The sequence below is a fragment of the Drosophila ananassae genome, chromosome 3R, assembly GCF_017639315.1.
Source record: "Drosophila ananassae strain 14024-0371.13 chromosome 3R, ASM1763931v2, whole genome shotgun sequence".
Classification (NCBI taxonomy): domain Eukaryota; kingdom Metazoa; phylum Arthropoda; class Insecta; order Diptera; family Drosophilidae; genus Drosophila; species Drosophila ananassae.
Window position 1 is genome coordinate 26,784,821 of NC_057930.1, and position 18,028 is coordinate 26,802,848.

At 53.3% G+C, this 18,028-nt stretch overlaps 4 protein-coding genes across 4 annotated transcripts; 1 reads left to right on the top strand and 3 right to left on the bottom strand.

Moving 5' to 3' along the window:
- Positions 1-32: 32 nt before the first annotated feature.
- Positions 33-7,235, bottom strand: LOC6497860 (ATP-binding cassette sub-family G member 1). The gene is made up of 7 exons (XM_001961549.4): positions 6,757-7,235; positions 3,727-3,844; positions 2,606-2,795; positions 1,532-2,368; positions 1,305-1,473; positions 1,142-1,242; positions 33-1,077 (listed from the first exon to the last, which is right to left on the bottom strand). Exons 1-7 carry the CDS (start codon positions 6,941-6,943, stop codon positions 577-579), a joined length of 2,103 nt encoding a protein of 700 aa, XP_001961585.2. The 5' UTR covers positions 6,944-7,235; the 3' UTR covers positions 33-576.
- Positions 7,236-10,173: 2,938 nt separating this feature from the next.
- Positions 10,174-12,547, top strand: LOC6497681 (glutamine synthetase 1, mitochondrial). The gene is made up of 2 exons (XM_001961548.4): positions 10,174-10,436; positions 10,679-12,547. Exon 2 carries the CDS (start codon positions 10,686-10,688, stop codon positions 11,886-11,888), a length of 1,203 nt encoding a protein of 400 aa, XP_001961584.1. The 5' UTR covers positions 10,174-10,436; positions 10,679-10,685; the 3' UTR covers positions 11,889-12,547.
- A 2,392-nt stretch (positions 12,548-14,939) lies between these two features.
- On the bottom strand, positions 14,940-16,183 carry LOC6497859. Its single transcript, XM_044716566.1, has one exon. The coding sequence runs from the start codon at positions 16,005-16,007 to the stop codon at positions 15,573-15,575; it is 435 nt and encodes a 144-aa protein (XP_044572501.1). The 5' UTR covers positions 16,008-16,183; the 3' UTR covers positions 14,940-15,572.
- A 119-nt stretch (positions 16,184-16,302) lies between these two features.
- Positions 16,303-18,006, bottom strand: LOC6497858. The gene is made up of 3 exons (XM_001961546.3): positions 17,130-18,006; positions 16,600-16,813; positions 16,303-16,534 (listed from the first exon to the last, which is right to left on the bottom strand). The coding sequence occupies exons 1-3, from the start codon at positions 17,953-17,955 to the stop codon at positions 16,342-16,344; spliced, it is 1,233 nt and encodes a 410-aa protein (XP_001961582.1). The 5' UTR covers positions 17,956-18,006; the 3' UTR covers positions 16,303-16,341.
- Between the last annotated feature and the right edge of the window lie 22 nt (positions 18,007-18,028).

Below are 18,028 nucleotides of genomic sequence, written 5' to 3' on the forward strand. Positions count from 1 at the left end.
ACCCTCCAGAACCATCAGAAAAACACAATTTGTATGTTTATTATCTTTATTTCCTCCACAAATGCACTATGCATAAATACAAATGTGATTATAAAATATGTATATCTTGAAGACACTTAAATACCATTTATTTATCGTAAACCTGTATTCAAAAATTGGTACAAAATATAACTGGACGGGGGCCCAGACTATATAGAATGCAAGGGTACTCCTTAAGTTACATGACAAAGTGTACGATAGAGAGGGAGGTGTGTTAAAAAAGGCGTTTATTCACAGACATTCAAAGCATCGATGAATACATGCAGACATGTATCGAAAATACGGTTTTTGGCTAAATTTTGGGTGAATGATGTTAATAACTTACTGAGCTATCAATTCTCTCATCGAAGATGGTTCTGAAATGTTTGGTTCGATCAATTCTCAAAAGAGTGCTGTGCGCTTGTATCACTTAAACTAAAAACTAGGCAAAAATAACATGTACAAGAATAGTGGATTAGAACCCCAAGACGCTTCCTCCAAAACTAAATAAATGTAGGTACGTGGAAAGCTTTTCGACCATAAACAGCAGGAGCCCGCTTAGCGCACTGTCTTCAGCTTCCAGCGCAGGAAGAGGTACGCCGAGATGCGCAGCACCACGAAGATCACAATCAGAGCCACGATGTCTAGGGTGAAGTTGGCGTTCACCATGTCCAGCTCCTCCAGCGTCGTCACCGGCGACTTGAAGTGGCAGTACGTCTGGAAGCAGCGCAGCTTCTCGCGTCCATAGCCGTAGGTGGCCAGGGCGGTGCCCTCGAATCCGTAGCGGATGTAGGACAGGTACGTGATCCACCGCAGGTACACTGGTATGGCGTCGAAGGAGACGAAGAAGCCGGAGAAGAGCAGGAACGGCACGGACATGACCGGGGCCAGGAAGACGCCGTTCTGGACGTTCATGGCGGCGCCCACCACCAATCCCACGGACTGGGCCACGAACGAGATGAGCAGGCAGGCCGACAAGAACATGGAGAAGCGGAATATCTCCCACGGCTGGGAGGTGAAGTAGTACACGATGGAGACATAGATGACGCAGAAGATTGCCTGTGGAGGGAAGTGTTATGGAGTGTTATGGAGGCAATTGTATAACTTGTAAGGAGGATCTTACTTGGAACGGAATATCAGCCACTGATATAGCCAGGTAGTACGACTTCAGGGAATACCATCGATTAAAGTTCTCCTTTAACAGCACAGGCATCTCGAGCGGGACTGGAGTGGAAAGAATGGGGTCATCAGGCAATGAGAATCAATCAGAAGCAGACGCCACTTACATGATAGAATCGTTATGGTCATGGAGGTGTACATGAGGAACAGCATGTTGAAGAAGAGGAATCCCAGGTTGCTCAGCACCTTGGCGCCGTCGTTGCCGATGTCGTAGTAGAGGGCGCCGATGAGGAATCCGACCAGGAGATGGGCAAACAGTCGCAGGTACATGAGGGTCTGGAGGAGAGAGGACAGTCAGGGGATGCTTCGGTAGGAGGGCCTGCAAGGAACTCACCCAATCGCGGTAACTGAAGAGCAGAGTTCGCTTCAACACCACCCAGAACTGGTGGAACTGGGAGGTCGGGTAGCGCTCCGGCGAAGTGATCTCCTCCGTGAGCAGGGCCGTGGTGCAGTTGACCGTCTTCTCCACGTCGATCATGGCGTCGCCCTTCTCGTTGGTGGTCACCACAGCGGTGCTACCGTTCCCGTCCTTGACGATGTCGTTCACCATGCCGTTCAGCGCCAGGCCGTTGTTGAGGTTCAGGTTGTCCTCGTACTTGCTGCCGCTCACGTTTGAGGCGTCGTTCTTGTCCAGGATGGCTTTCAGGTTCTGCACCTTCACCAGGTCGTTGCGGGCCTTCAGCCCGGCGTAGTCCGCGGTCGAGCGGATGTCCCGCTTGCCGTTGTCGATCGCCTCCACCAGCTTGCGGATGTGGTCGCCGTGCTCTCCGCAGGACACTTCAATGACATAGCTGGCCGGGTTGTGGTAGCTGGGGCACTCCAAGTTCAGGGTGGACAGGAAGGGCACCAGCTGCTTGGTGCTGCCCTGGTAGACGCACTGGCCGTCGGCTAGGGTGTACAGTTGGTCGAACATCTCGAAGAGACGGGCCGACGGCTGGTGGATGGTGCAGATCACCGTCCGGCCGCCCGCGGCCAGCATCTTGAGCAGGTGGATGCACTGGAAGCAGGTGGAGCTGTCCAGGCCGGAGGTCGGCTCGTCGAAGAACATGATGGGCGGGTTGCTGACCAGCTCCAGGGCGATCGACAGGCGCTTCTTCTGTCCGCCGGACAGGTTCCTGGTCATCGTGTAGCGGTGCTCGCTCAGACTGAGCGTCAGCAGAATGTCGTCGATCTGGGGGAGATTGAGAGGAGGTGGGGATTAGAGGTTGAGTCTGTAGGGGGAAGTGATTTTCTATTTTCGTCCGACGGCAGTGACTTGCTACTTTGGCTCTGAGGCCACGGTCTCAGGCTGATCAGAACTGGTTCCCGCGCCCAGCTAAAAATACACTTTGCTGAGTCTGGGGAGGGAGTTCTGATTAACCTTGTCCAATTGCCAGACCGACTAAGCCTCGCCCCATTATCGGCTTACCATGGAGTTCTTCTCTGGCTTGGTGAACTTCTTGCTCAGCTTCAGGTTGGTGGCCACTGTCATGGCTTCCTGCACCGTGAGGTTGCCGTGCAGCTGGTTGTCCTGCATGATGTAGGCGGAGAGCTTCCGGAAGGCGCTCAGATTGCGCTCGGCCCCGTTCATGGTGACGCTGCCCTCGATGCTCGACGTTCTGGGGGTGGAGAGATAAACATGTTATTATTTTCAAGGCATAAAACATCTAATATCTGTTATCAGGCATTGCGTCATACGACTACTAGCTACTAGCTGACCTCCATTCCTTTTAGTCCCCTTTCAGGATTAGTCCCTATTCGATCTGTAGTTATTAGATCCAACTCACCATGTTGTTGGGGAGTGTCCGCATTATCTTTGCTAATTGCAAGTAATCGGTGTGCTTTTATTATTCCTATCTATGTTGCTCGAGTTTGATATACGAAAGTATTAGCGATTGGGAACTGTTGCGCAAAGAGCACCAGTCCGAAGTCCGGCCCACCGGTGGCGCATTCCCACTCAAGTGTTCTAAAACTAATAAAACAGGGGCAAGCTGGGGTATGGAAATGGCTGATTACAGTCGATACGACGATATAGCATGACAGAAATCGGTTTCCTGTCCGCTGTTTGACTCGGCCAGCTGACCGACAAGCGGACTACCTCCTGGTAACAAGTGGCTGGCCAGCTAGGGCTGGGCTGGCTGGTTAACTGAAATGTTTATGATTATTACGCTACAGCAGAATTTAGCGTTTTTAATAAACGAATAAAGATAGGCCCTGGGCTTCGTATCGAATCGAATCGGATCGGATCGGATCACTGTGCGTTGCGCATAAATTATATAATTAAAGAAGAAAACGAGAGGGAAAGAGGCACAGGCACAGGCACCGGCGACGACAGGCGACCGTGAAAGGGTCGTTAGTTCATGCTTATCAAGGCGCAATTATTTCTGTTGATAATACAGGGCTCGCTAATAACATTCCGCTGGCCGCACTCGCTGGCTGGCAGCTGGCACAAGGTCAGGTGCGTTCGGCGAATTGTGAATCGGACTCGCTTCTGGGCAGTAGCTTCTACACGGTCTGAATGCAAATGACGAGTCGGTCTCTTCTACTCACTTGTAGCCGGACAAAATGTTGAGCAGCGTGCTCTTGCCAGCGCCGGACGGTCCCATGATGGCGGTGAGCTCTCCGGAGCGGAGGCGTCCGCTGACGCCCTTCAGAATGGTTTTCGCATCTGTAACGAGACGAAGACGCCAAATTAATAACTAAAAATAGTATGATATGCGTTGGCTCTTCGATGGGCCTTCTGACGCCGCGTCGTTGAACCCAAGAGGGGCCACTCGAAAGCCCAAACTATCGGTGGAAGTGGAGATGGAAGTGGAGGTGGAAGTGGAGGTGGTAGTGGAGGTAGAAGGAGAGGTGGAAGTGGGTGCATAGGTGGAGAGTCGATAGGTAAACAAAATCGCAAACTCTGACAATCAAAAGGCATAACCCGGTCGTTGGCCCCACCGTGATTTTCGGCGATTGTTGTTGTCTGAATTCGTATTTCTTGCGACTGATTGGAGAGCCGCATTCCAGCGACTCAGGGATTTTTCGAACAATTGCAATTGCGATTACTCGCTCCGGCCCATTATGGCCGGTTTGGGGAACACAAGCCCCGAAAAAGAAACAATGGCTTAGCAAAAAGCCTCAAATTCCTACAGAGTGAGTGGCTTATTAGTCCCCTAGATGATCCGTCTCAGTAGCTGCGATTCTCGAATCACAGTTTCCTAAATGGAATTCCGTGTGCGGAAGTAGTCTCCGCTGCGGAACCCATATTCATGGAGATTCGCAAGCCACGACAGATGCTGTTCGAAAAATGCTAATAAACCAGTTCTAGAGGCACGCGCGGCTCTGGCCGGCTATCAGTCTTTGCCGGAGATGGCGATCACTCATCAGATCAGATCAGATCACAAAGGCAGGGGCATTCGGGTTAATGCAGGCAGGAGTTATGGCTCGAGTTAATAGAGGCGTTTAAGCTGTTCAATTAAACAAAAAATATCAAGTTTCGGGCGTGTCGTAACTCTAAGTAGCAGAGCCAAGTGCCGTGACCCGCTCAGAAGAGAAACCTGGCTTTTATTAGACCCGTTCGTGCAGGGGCCGTAATCGTTTTAAAATTTTATTATTAGCGAGCTCGGCTTAGCCTGGTGCTTGCCCAATAAGCCTCCGCTGGCAATAAGCTGGCAGTGAACCTTAGCAGCTGTCAGCCTGCGACTAGCTAGTCGTAACCACTAGCTACGCAACGCGACTGTTGCCGGCACTTGTCAGTCGGCTGTAACAGCCCAGAAAGTGGGTCTCCGTCGGATCTAAGGCCGTGCCAGAGCTTTGATTTGGCTAAGCGATGCGGTCACAAGTGCCTCCATTCAGGTTGGCCAAGGAGATTGCGCAAAGAAGCACCAAGGACGGAGGGCCTACCCTGCACTGGGAACAAACTTTCCACAAAAGTCCAGGTCTCTAGCCCACTCTAGTGAGTGCTAATTGCTTAAACAATAGAACGGAGCATGGAATCTGTAGTATAATTGGCCGATAATGAAAACAAAGCACTTCCCAGTCTACCACTTTTTTTGCAAGTGTGACTCGGCCCGTCCAGGGCCACTTGCTGGCCGAAATATAATGGGCCGGGCCAGGCCAGACCAGGCGGGGCTAGTGCAGCAGTCCCAAGGCGAGGCCAGCAAGCATCTGAGAATCGCTTTTTGGCCAACTGCTCGCCGCAGAAACACAAGTCGCAAATGGCATAGTTAGCATGCCGGAGCCAGCACTCGCAAAAGCACTTTGTTATTGCGCTCATTGTTTGTATTGGCCGAGAAACTTAGCACGTCGCGGCACGGCAGATGGTGCTGCCCAGTGCCCACTACCCAGTGCCCTCTTCCGCCGCAGAGCAGGTATACACACATTCTGGCTCTCAATCTCAATTAAGATAGAGATACGCGACCTTTGAGTCTCGCGCGCAGTTAGTGGCCGAGCAAAGTTCAAGTCGCCTCCAATTACAGTTGCACTTGCCGGAGAACCGGCTCTAACGGGATGCATCGACCCGTCGCAGTGGTTGTCCTTGCTCCTTTCAACTGCGTATAGTATCTGTATGCCAACTGGATACGCCTTTGTAGCCAAGTATCTGTGTATCTGTTGCTTTTATTGATTGACGGACGGACGGACTGGGCGGACTGGACGGCTGAGAACAAAGCAGCTGCGCTCGCACGAACACCATAACCATCATAACGAATTCAAAATGGCCTCGATCGGCCGCTAATTGGGGTCTCCCCGGGGGGAGTTGGGAGCCGGGCCAGCCCTACTGTCTCTCTGGTAGTGACTTGGCCCTAATCGCCCTGCCAACGCAACCAGCACATGCCACAGTCCGCCAGCCACGGCCCACAAGCAGCCTGCAAACACTCGAGCACAAACAGTGCTGGCATTAGAATGTTTTGCTCATTAACGGCGCCGGATCCCCTTCAGCTGCTCCCTCCAGCTGCCCGGGCCCCACCATACTGGGGGATACACACGAGCCGAGCAGAGGCTCTCGCACATGCCAAGAGAAGAGCGAGTACACTGGCATTCCTGGTGCGAGCATCGCCCGATTCAACTGGTGGAGGCGGCGATATCGGGGTATTTGGCACGGCTTATCTCCGGAACCCACTGAACTTTGTCCCGCCAGCTCGCCAGGGCAGCTCATGTAAGTCTGGCTCCGGGCTTAGTCAGCCCTCCGGCCAAAGTCCTCCCCCTCCATCTACGGTGTGGCAACGCCATTGACGCTGCTGCTACCGCTGATACTAGCAGAACAAAGAAACCAGAAACCAGTACGACGCGGAGCACTGACAGCAAACAAGTCAAACCCGCTGGGCAGGGGCAGCACCAGGGGCAGGGAAGTGCGTAATAGCTACGGAGCTACGGAGCTCCGGAGATGGAGCTCACAACGGCGCATAATGAGGGGGAAGCTCCGCAGAACAGTCGTTAATCGCAAAAACAAAGAGAATTAAATCGCTGAGAGTTGAAAGCTGAAAGGTGATAGGTGAGAGGTGAGGCAGGTTGGAGTGAGCAGGCGCGTGCAGTTCACGTTCCCATTCCCATTCCCAATCCCAATCCCCTGCCCATATATAGTAGGTATGTACTTACTGCTGCGGTTTCCTTCCTTGACGCGGTAGGTGAGGTTGTGGAACGCCAGGTCCACCGCCGGGCGCTTGGGGAGGTGCTGGAGCGTCTTCGGCTGGGCGGGCACTATCTGGGTCTTCGGCTGCCCGGCTCCGCCCACGGTTCCCAGCCTGTTGTCGTTCAACAGATTAGCATTATCGTTCTTAGTCATCTTGTTCGATTTGAGGCGTTCTTGTCTCGAAAATCAAAGTGCAACCACTCTCTGGAGTGTCTCTGGAGTGTGTGTGTTTGTGAACTTTGCCACTGATAGCACTACTGCAGCGGGTTACTTTTGTGGCCCCAGCTGCCCCTTTCGCGTTTACGTTCTCGTTTCAACCACCACCACCGCCGTGTGGTTCGATGAGAGAAATTTTCCACCCGTCTGCTCGAAAACGGTTGTCGAGCTTCCCGAATTTGATGACTTGACTCGCTCGCGTCGCGATCGCAACTGAACTGGGCAGCCGTCGCGGCAGTGGAACAAAGCCCGAAGCCGCTGGCGGAGAGCGCCGTCGACACTCGCACACACACGGCCAGTTCTGGCTCGGATTCTAGCGAGAGCTGCACGGGGATGGGCCTGTGTGAGTGCCTCAGCCAGAGTGGCTGAGTGCCTGAGCGTGTGAGGAAGAGACTGCTCTCGCGCTGCCTCTGAGAATAGTCGTGGAGCAGGTTGGAGCTCTCCCAAGTCTCCGGAAGAATCCCACTCGCATATCGCTGGGGAAAAGCTCTAATCTCGGGCTAATCTCGGCCGAACCTGGGTAATTTAGCAACTACTTCCTATGTTATGTATGAGAACACACCAAGTACAATGTTCTGTTCCTTATCTGGCCAGCCTTTCCTGAAATGTTTATAGCAGAGTCTTGCGATAATCCTATCGCCACTATCGGTGGGAGATAATATATAGTTCGATTCGCACGCTTCGAGGTTCAGGGACTATTACGAGCGTTGCTCTGAAAGGTGTCCTACCAGTTGACCCTTTCGGGCTGAACTACCCGCCAGCCAATGACTCATTAGTTCTTGTCCGGGCTATCGCGCGGCTCCAATCTACGGCTGATACGGCTGCCATTCCAGTTGATAAACGTAGGTGTACTTTGGTACCCGTAGGTATTCAGCCATAAAGGCATTAATTGGACTCCCAGTGTATCGAGGAGGGTGGGGCTCCAGCTCGATAAAGTAAGTGTTTTCCGAGCAAACTCATTTGTGGCTTCAGTGGCCTGTGTGGCCTTTGGGGCCTAGGAGGCAGTCTGTCAGTCCCCCAGCCAGAGTCGCTTTAACGGCCAACTTGTGGCACTGGCGGGAGTGTGTCGCCAACACCCCGAACCTAGTGTGGCATGAGGTCATTCCCAGCGCCTTGTTTGCTGGGGCGTGGGAGGTCCCTACCACAGTTCCCGGGCCATAAATTAGCCCGATGCTCTGGAAAATGACTTACAACAGCCGTCGTGCTAACTGCGAAGTAATCAAAAGCCAGCCGAAAGTGCTGGCAGAAGCAAAAGCCACTGGCACTGGCACTGGCCCAAGCCCGGGCCTGAAAACTGCACTTGGAGTGTAAACGAGACCGTTGCAAAAGTGAGCAAAGCCAAACCGGTTTATTGATTCGCCAACTTCCCAATGAAAACGCTATGGAGGCGAAACTCTGGGTTAATTTTTCCCCCTATTTTGCATAGAGCCAATGGTGACTCAAGTGGGGGAATCTTCTGAAGCTTTCCCACCTCCCATATCTGATATTCAAATCACGAAGATGTCAACAAACCGGTTGCAGTTCTGTCTAGTCCACTTGTTGCGGCGCCCAGCTATGATTTCATTCCCCAACTATGTCCGAGCTATACGCAGTACTCTAGTGGTAATGGTGACACAACTCACAGGTTATTGTTTTCCAAAAACTGCCGCCAACTGTACTTGTCCATGACGGAGCTCCGGGCTTTCATGTAACCAGCAACAGGTGGCCTTCGCGAGTTCGGAAAGGAGCCAACTGGCTGGCCAGACAGACAGTCGTGGTGTCAGCGGGTCGGGTCGGGTCGGGTACGGTCGTTCGGTCGGAAAACAATGGAGTCGAGCTCTTGTCCATGCCACACTCCACACGCTACACGCCACAAGCTCGAAGCCGACGCTGTCGAGGCGCCTTGCGAAAGAAAACTGAAGCCGGCCGTACCCTGGAAGCGATGCCACGCAACTGGAAAAGCGTAGTAAGCCAGTGCCAGTGCAGCGTTGCAATCACGAGTGTGGCAGGGAAGGTGTTGGAAACTCACACAGATACACACATGGCTGAAGCCAAACAGGCTTTCCTTCTGGCCGCTTTGTTTTGGCCCGATTACGGCGGCCACTGTTATGTCAGCCTGCTAGCCACTAGCCTGGCCACTAAGCCTTTTGTGGAAAAAACAGATCGAATGTGGATATAACTAATTATAGTTTCTCCCAGTGTGGAATCAGTGACTTCTGCCCATCAGTGCTGGCACCACCCACCGTGTAGAAATCACTTCTACGAACCAGAAGCCTAAAAGTAGGCAACCCTTTTTGGCTTAATCTTGGGGAAGGAGGGCTATGGCAGTGGATCTCCCACTCCAGCGACTGCTTTCCCTGTTCCATGCTTCACAGCGATTCACCCCCTAGCTCGAAAAATAACAAAACCAGCTGATACTGATTCGATTACTTTGCATCCCTCTAGCAGACGGATGAACTTTGTACCAGGCCTGTATCCAAGAGCGTGAGAGCCAGCCGGGAGGTGGTGCGCCGTCTCCTCGCGCCGGAGAGAAAGTGGCGAAGTGAGAGAGGTCGCCTGCACTTCCTCGTCATGCGTCGTAACTGTTGCTCCGTCTCTGTCCCTGAGCCGGTCCCTGTCCCTGTCCTGCAGCTGCAGCTGTGGCGTTGTTTATGTTGTAATGTTGTAACGTGGGGGAACATGGAACATCTCTGGAACACTCGGCGAGGGAACTGTGTTTACTCGGAACAGTGTCTCAAATGGGAGTATTTCTCTTATTCCTCTGTAGTCTCCAAGCACCTGATCTCTAAGCAGATTCTCCAAACAAACTAAGTAACATGCAATGTAACCCTTCATTTCTCTCAGTGTATTGAATACCGTGTCGCATCACTAGTTACATGTGGCAAAGTAACGGTAAATAAGCCCCCTAATCTCGCAGCCTTGAAATATTCCGCCAGGCCTGGCGCCTCATTCCACTGTGCGGAGGCCCGTTCCTCTCCTTCTTCGCCTCTGTCTGTGTCGGTCTTTGGGAGGCTCCTCTGTCACCGCCACCACCATTGCCACCTTCGGGGGCCTCTATTTCTGCCTCTGCCTCTGCCTCGTCGGCCTCTGTTTCTGCTTCTGTCGCTGCCTGCGTCGGCGTTTGTCGCAGCCACTGCAAACGTGATAAAGAAAAACCCGAGGCGGCCGAATCGAATCGAACTGAACTGAAACAGAAACAGACACTGAAACGAAACGAAAAAAAGTGAATGTTGTCGCTGGCGGTGCTCACAAGCCTTCCAAACTCTGTACTGGTCGGGTGTCCTCATCAGTCGCTCCGCAGCCTCTGAAGCAGTCGAGTCAGAAATAGCAGAAACAGCAGCAACGCAACTGCACATCCCATCCCGAGCCCCAACATCCGCGCCAGCAGCAACGAACGAAACAGTGCCATAACTGTAGATAGAGTGTAGAGTGGACAAGCGAGCAGAGCACAGTAAGTTGGAAGCGTGGCCTGGAAGCCCACACACCCACTTGGCGCTGAAAAGTTTCAAGAAAAGTAAAATAAACAGTGGCAGGAAGAGTGTGTTGTGTGCGCGCCCCGCCAACTAATTACATAAAATAAGTGCGACGCATCTCAGCCAAATCCATTTTGGGTGGCTGCGCACAACCCACCCGTGTCGGTACACCACTAACCGTGTCCTTTTGTCCTTCGTCCGCTCCCTTTCTCCCAACCAGGAGCATCATGGCCTTCCGCGTAGCCGGACTCTTCCTCAAGCGGGAGCTGGTGGCCCCCGCCACCCAGCAGATCCGTCTGCTGCGCACCTCCAACACGGCCCGCACCCAGTTCCTGGCCAACTCGCCCAACACCGCGCTGGACAAGAGCATCCTGCAGCGCTACCGCAACCTGGAGACGCCCGCCAACCGGGTGCAGGCCACCTACCTGTGGATCGACGGCACCGGCGAGAACATCCGTTTGAAGGACCGCGTCCTGGACAAGGTGCCCAGCTCCGTGGAGGACCTGCCCGACTGGCAGTACGATGGCAGCTCCACCTACCAGGCCCACGGCGAGAACTCGGACACCACCCTGAAGCCGCGCGCCATCTACCGTGATCCCTTCAAGCCGGGCAAGAACGACGTGATCGTCCTGTGCGACACCTACAACGCCGACGGCCAGCCCACGGCCTCCAACAAGCGGGCCTCGTTCCAGGCAGCCGTCGACAAAATCGGCGACCAGGAACCCTGGTTCGGCATCGAGCAGGAGTACACCCTGTTGGACGTGGACGGACGCCCGTTCGGCTGGCCGGAGAACGGCTTCCCCGCGCCCCAGGGCCCCTACTACTGCGGCGTGGGAGCCGACCGCGTCTATGCCCGCGACCTCGTCGAGGCCCATGCCGTGGCCTGCCTGTACGCCGGAATCGACTTTGCCGGAACCAACGCCGAGGTGATGCCCGCCCAGTGGGAGTACCAGGTGGGACCCAGCAACGGGCTGAAGGCCAGCGACGACCTCTGGGTCTCCCGCTACATCCTGCAGCGCATCGCCGAGGAGTACGGCGTGGTGGTGACCTTCGACCCCAAGCCCATGGAGGGCCAGTGGAACGGAGCCGGCGCCCACACCAACTTCTCCACAAAGGCTATGCGCGCCGAGGGCGGCATCAAGGCCATCGAGGCGGCCATCGAGAAGCTGAGCAAGCAGCACCAGCGCCACATCAAGGCCTACGACCCCAAGGAGGGCAAGGACAACGAGCGGCGGCTGGTGGGTCGCCTGGAGACCTCCAGCATTGACAAGTTCTCGTGGGGCGTCGCTAACCGGGCCGTGAGTGTGCGAGTGCCGCGGGGCGTGGCCACCGCCGGCAAGGGATACTTCGAGGACCGGAGGCCGAGCTCCAACTGCGACCCGTACGCCGTGTGCGGCGCCCTCGTCCGCACCTGCCTCCTGAACGAGTAGAGGGGAGGAGGTCCTGGAGACATCCGTTTTGTATATAGCGTACCGTTCGGCTACTTTTCGATATGATTTGGCACCTGGAGGAGGAGGAGGTTGCCCGTCCAAAATACAAAAGAAACAAAAAGACAGCAACAGAAGCAGGAGGAGGAGGAGCAGCTAGAGCTGGCACGAGTGGCGTGCATTAGCATTTAGGCATTTTAGGAGTGGGTGGGCGGGCGTGACAGAACACCTGAAACTGAGAATTCTGCCATTAATATTTTACTAAGTATGTTTACCGTATCGTTGCTTTAATCTAATTAATAAATACTAGTAACCTACACTCCGGCTGGCAGCTATCGCCGGCCTCACTTGTTAATCGCCCGGCAGGGATACAAAATTAAACCACTTAACCTGGTACGCTGAGCAAGGAAGGATATCACTTGAACCCCGGAAAGAGATCCATATTAGTAACCATATCGTGTTTAGAGTTCATTGTTGAGTAGCGGAGAGTTTTGATAATTAAGATTTTGAAAACATCTCAGTGTTTGGTACCATTTTAAAGCTATTATATGCGCATATATTACGTATCTCTATCGTTAGTACAAGCACCCTGAATTTAAGAATTCCAATGCGATTCAAATAAACAAATTTCGAGTAAAAGCACAAAGTTGTAAACAAACACATTACTAAATTCAAATTATTTGCTATTTTCTTGCTATCTGCTCAGTTGTCGGGTGGGGAGCTTTCGTTTCGCTGCAATTGTTGTGAAAAGCGGCAGAATTTTAAAATGTAGAACAGAACAGCTTGTTTGTAAATAAGTGTGACATCTGCGGTGATCCAAGGCCTTGTTTTTAATGGAAAGTTTTCCCCCCACCTCTGCTGAGGCGACACTGAAAGTTTCCAAAGATTAATGCGTGCGTCCGAGATCGGAGGCATACATACATATATGCCATGAGTAAATGTATGCCTGCTTACAGCCGTCTATATGTGAGATGGAGGGCAGATATACGGCCCCAGCTGATGGATATATGCATGTGGCTGGGAGAGTGCAGCGGTTCGCAATCAAGTCCATTGGGGCGACCCTCCCAGGAGGGGCACTTGGCACTATTGACACTGCAGGTGCGGATTAGGGGGCTCACTGGGTAGTGCAATGGCTGCTAATGATAAGGCGCTGGGCGCAAACAGATAGTGTAGGAATCGGCAGGGATTACGGCCGACTACGCTCGCATATCGCCCACGAGGCGGGGGCACATTCCTCCGCCGCCGTCGAACCAAACAACCCGTTTGCCGTTGCCGTTGCAGCATACGATAGTGGCTCATAGACGCAATAATTAAGGCTCATAAACAACCGAAATCAAGACGCCACAGAACGCGAGAGTTCCGCAGACCAGACCAGGTCATTAATGAATTAAAGCAGGTTCATTGGTATGCATGGAACGGGTTCCATGCCGAGCCGACCACCTCTTACAATGCAGTGGAGATCCAGTTATGCTGCCTAGGCAGCCGATTTGCATAATGTGGTATTGATACTACGGATGGTCTGGCGGCAGCTCGGCCGGGCGGTGATAAAGAATGTTTTCGGCGGAAAGCATAACAATCTTATCAGCGAATCGGGCCCATAATGATAATGTGGCCAATCCACGTGCCGCCACTCTAACCCGCCAATGCACATTCCAGATCTTTGTACTCGCTATCAGTCCAGAGTCTATCAGTCTTGAAACCACATTGCACGCAACTCTATAATGTCCTGCTGCAGAAAACAGCTTTCTGAGCCGGCTGATAAGCCCGGAGTTTGGCCTTGGGCCTGCAGATGCCTGACCACTATCTCCTCCGGCTTCTGCTTCATGGTGTGCCTTTTAACTCGGTCAGCGGAATAGATGGGTCGCCTTATCGCCCAGCGGGCCATAAATCATAGTGACGGGGCAACGGAATAGGAATTACTTTTGAAATCTAATTGATATAATCATCGGGGCGCCTGCCAAGAAATATTCCACGCACCCACCTCCACCTCTGCCCACCAGGGTGTTTAGAGAAATAAATATAAATATTCCCGAAGAACAGAGCCCGCGAGCACGGCCACGGCCGCAGAGCGTGATGGTCGGGCACAGTGGGCCCCCCTGGGAGTGCAAAGGTGGGATCGATCGCGAATCGAAACTAGGCCAAGAAACCCCTTCGCCCTTGAGCCAACTGCTGATAACGCCGTTCCGGATTACAACTCCCAGCCCGTATTACGCGGCGACAACGTCACAGACGCCCATAAAAGCGAAACCCGTTCTCGGCGGGGCTGCAGGTGTAGTGGCATCGTTGCTGGGGACATTGTTTATTTTTATGTGCCTGTTTAAGTGCCTGTCGAGATTACACTTTATAGTGCTGCCCATAGTGCGATCGAGAATATATGGCAGGCAGTCCAGGTGATAGAGCTTAGCGAGAAATCGACACCGTCACGTAGCGCCCCAGGGCAGGAGACTTTCGGCGACTTTCTGAAGATAGTAAGGAGAGCTAACTGCCATTCCTGGCGCGTGTCTTTATTGCGCTTTCTGCGGCCCGCCCAGACAGCGGGGGCATTATCTGGCCTATTTATCTAATTTTGTGGTGCTCACGCCACTGCCAGCGTTTTGGCCGTGACAGGAGGCTATATTTAAACCCGTAGAACCCCGTCTATAGGGGATAGTTTTCTGGAGAGGCCACTGAATCATACGATCTTCCGATTTGGCAACTCTTTAGGTCTCTAGTCTTTAAGAACTCTATTTGGTATATAGTGTAGCGGTCAGTCATCATACCAGAGAGCACTGCCTCTCCGAGCACTCCCCTGGAGGCGGCCCAGATCTTTCGCCCCCTAATTTATAGCAGAGGTCCATTGGCTTACTTATACTTTCCCCGTCTACCAGCACGAGTCGCAATATTTGCGTCATCGCCCACACGCGCCCATCAAGTGATCTCCGGTCCGTTCTTCTGCTGATTGGCGCATCGAACCAGGCAAAGTTCACTCCTCCGGCTGTGATTCCGGCGCTCCTAGCCAGCCGGATGATGACGGACGCAGAATCAGCCGTATAATTATTTAAATATGTGATTATTATTAATTGGTTCTATTCGCACTATCTGAAAAGTTCCAAAAGTCTAATGGCAAAAGTGCGATTAGAGCCCCAACATGATGCCACATTGCCAGGCCCAGAGCCCAACAAACAAAAAAGGGCGAAGACTCGTCCGTGATAAGGGTTTTCCGATAAGGCGGTGTTATTTCCACTGCAAGTTGTTTACGGAGGTTCTCCCAGATAGCAGGGTTGACTGTCCCAGGGGCCAGCTTTTTTGCTCGTGCCTTGGGGCGATTATATCCTCAGATACTTGGCTACTTTCTTTGTTTGAATATTAAAGTTCATTCACTCTCCCCAGAGGGCCTCGGTTCCATTCCAGGGATAAGTAGTATCTAGGGCTGTCTGCCCATCTTCCCGAAATTGTCTGGGAAGACCCACAAGTCTCTGGCTATTGCTCTTTTGATAATTGTAATTAGTTTCGGGAACTCTGGGAGAGTGAGGTGGGAACACCCCAAAATCATCGCTAGAGTCAGCTCCATATGTAATTTACTTCGAGAGTGGCACGGGAGTGTGGCATAATTTCGAGTCGCCCCCGAGACACAGATACTGTGGCATAGTTCCAGGCTCGTTAGGGAAAATACTGGGGATTGCTTGCTTGCTCGGATTTATTGGAGCCTCATTCGTTGGCCCCGCAGGACCTCTTCACCACCTTGCCAGTCATGAAGTAGGTGGACAGGGGCCTTACCCTTCCGCGCGGCAGCTCCTCGTAGAGGCCACCCTTCACCGAGAAGGTGTGCTTCGGCTGGTAGAGCAGGCCCAGGAGCGGGTTCTTGGGGCTCACCCGCATGTTGTACATGGCGTAGGTGCCCTTGGTCAGCGGGCAGCTCATGGTGTAGTTGCTCTGCTTCAGCATGTTGTCCTTCGCGGGCTTGAAGAGCGGCACCGAGTTGAAGAGGGTCTGCAGGTCGCACAGCCGGGTGGAGGCGTTGTAGATGGTGCGCGGCTTCGTCCGGGCCGAGTGCTGAAGAATCAGGAGCCGCGAGATGGGCGAGGCTATCTCCTCGTTGATCGTGGTCACCGACCCGATGCCCGACTGGTTCGAGAAGGTCATGTTGACGATGAAGCGCGGCCGGTCGTCCGTCCAGTTGGCGTAGCTGAAGGTCACGTAGAAGCAGCTCTGAACCGGAAGGGAGTTGAGACATTGAAGGACTTCCTCAGACCTATCCACCTATCCACCTACCTCCTTGCCCCCAGTCTCGTCGGGCTGCTGGAGCAGCAGCATCGTCCAAGCTGCGATGGTCACCAGAGCTGGCCAGGTGCGGCGCATGATTTCCCATCGACTGAACCCCAAACAGAGAAGCATCAAGGCAATTAGCCCCCCACCCAGGTCATTAGCCAATTAGAGCTTGGGAATTCAATCTCCGATCGACGCGGTTTATTAGGCTTCAGTACAGAATGTCGAACTTTTGGGCCAGGCTCAGTATCTGACTCAGCTTGCGGGCAATGCGCTCCGACCCGGGGTTCCGCAGCACGTCGGAGAGCTCCTTCTCGCTGGCCGAGTCCGCCAGGATGAAGCGCGTCATGAAGATGGCGTGGGGCACCTGGAGGTAGGCCACCCGCTTCACCTCCGCCCGGAACCTGCGGAAGATCACGCCCATTAGCATATCTATGGTAGATTGGAGAGAGTTCGTATCTTATCCTACTCCGGGTAGCTGTAGCCCGATAAGTCGGCGCCTACGCGACGCAAGCAGGCTTCGAACGCCTCGTAGTAGGTCTCCAACATGTGTTCGAAGTGTATCTCGACGATGGCCGTATCAACGCTTGATAACAGGAACGCGATTATGTCATGCCCCACGGAGTCGTACTGGGCCGTCTGGAAGTCTATTATTTTCAGCCGAGTGGGCTTGCCGGAGGCGTCTGAAAATGGCGAAATAGATTTTGAAGAGATTACAGTTTGAAACACATATCTTTAAGTTTGAATAGCAAAATTGGCGAAAAAACACTTGATATTAGATTGGTTATCACTATCTACTCTATAGAGCCATTTACTATAGATTGTAAAAATAGTTGTCTTGACTTTCTGTTGATTCTACAGACGGGAGATTATAGTTCCAGACTTTCATAGAACTCATAGTCCCAGACTTTATGAGACTTAAGACTTACTATAAAGACTATGTTTAGGGGGGAGTGACAGACGCTTTAGTTGGTTTGGACTAACTACCACCATACCAACCGTACTGAAACATCAGATTGTTTATCCAGTAATCGCAGTGGATGATGCTCGTAAAAGGGCCATCGGGTCTGTCGGGCGGGGAGGCCAGGAACTCAAAGAACTTGTCAGACAACTCCTTCACCCGTGACACTAAGACCGGGTCGTTGTTGGTGGCTTGTCGGATGTCCTCCAGGGTTTCCGCTTTCATGACGGCCTTCCATTCGGGAGCCGCCGCATGCCAGTCGAATTTCTGGAAGAAGGGGATCACCTGCTCCTGGAACACATGGGGCTTCAGCTGCCGCAGGGCCACGGGAAGGGCGTGGAACTCTGCCAGGTACTGGAGTGCCATCCGGGTGTGGTCCATATCCATAGGCCGAAGCCTCTGCCCTGGAAGGAAATCGGAGCTGCGCAGGTTCTCCAGAACCAACACGGCATCTTCGTCCACTTTGGGAGAGTCCGGATCCAAGGAAATCCGCGAGCCGTAGTAACGAGGGAAGCCCGCGAAGTGGCTCTCCTCCGGGATGCCTGCCTCAGCTTGCAGAGTCGTCAGTGCCGGCGCCAGGATCTGGTAGACCGCGTTCTCCGTGAGGCAGGTGCGTTCCGGCTGGAAGAACTGCCAGAACTTTGGGTCCTTCGGGGGCACCTTGGCCACCAGCTGCCTCTCAGAGAGTGATCCGTCCGGAAGCTCCAGCCGAGCGTCGATGGCCAGCAGAACGCTGCCGTAGTTGTCCCCCGGCTGAGTCAGGCTGCTCATCCGGTAGCTGAAGAGGCGGGCCCCGGAGAGGTGTGGCTCGAGGACCTCTCTGAAGCTCAGTATCTCGGGCAGTCCTTTCGCAACCTCCTCCATGCTGCTACGTTTGCGTAGGTTGTGTTTCGACAACTGGGGGCTAGAATCTGGCAGCCACACTGATTATCTGCCG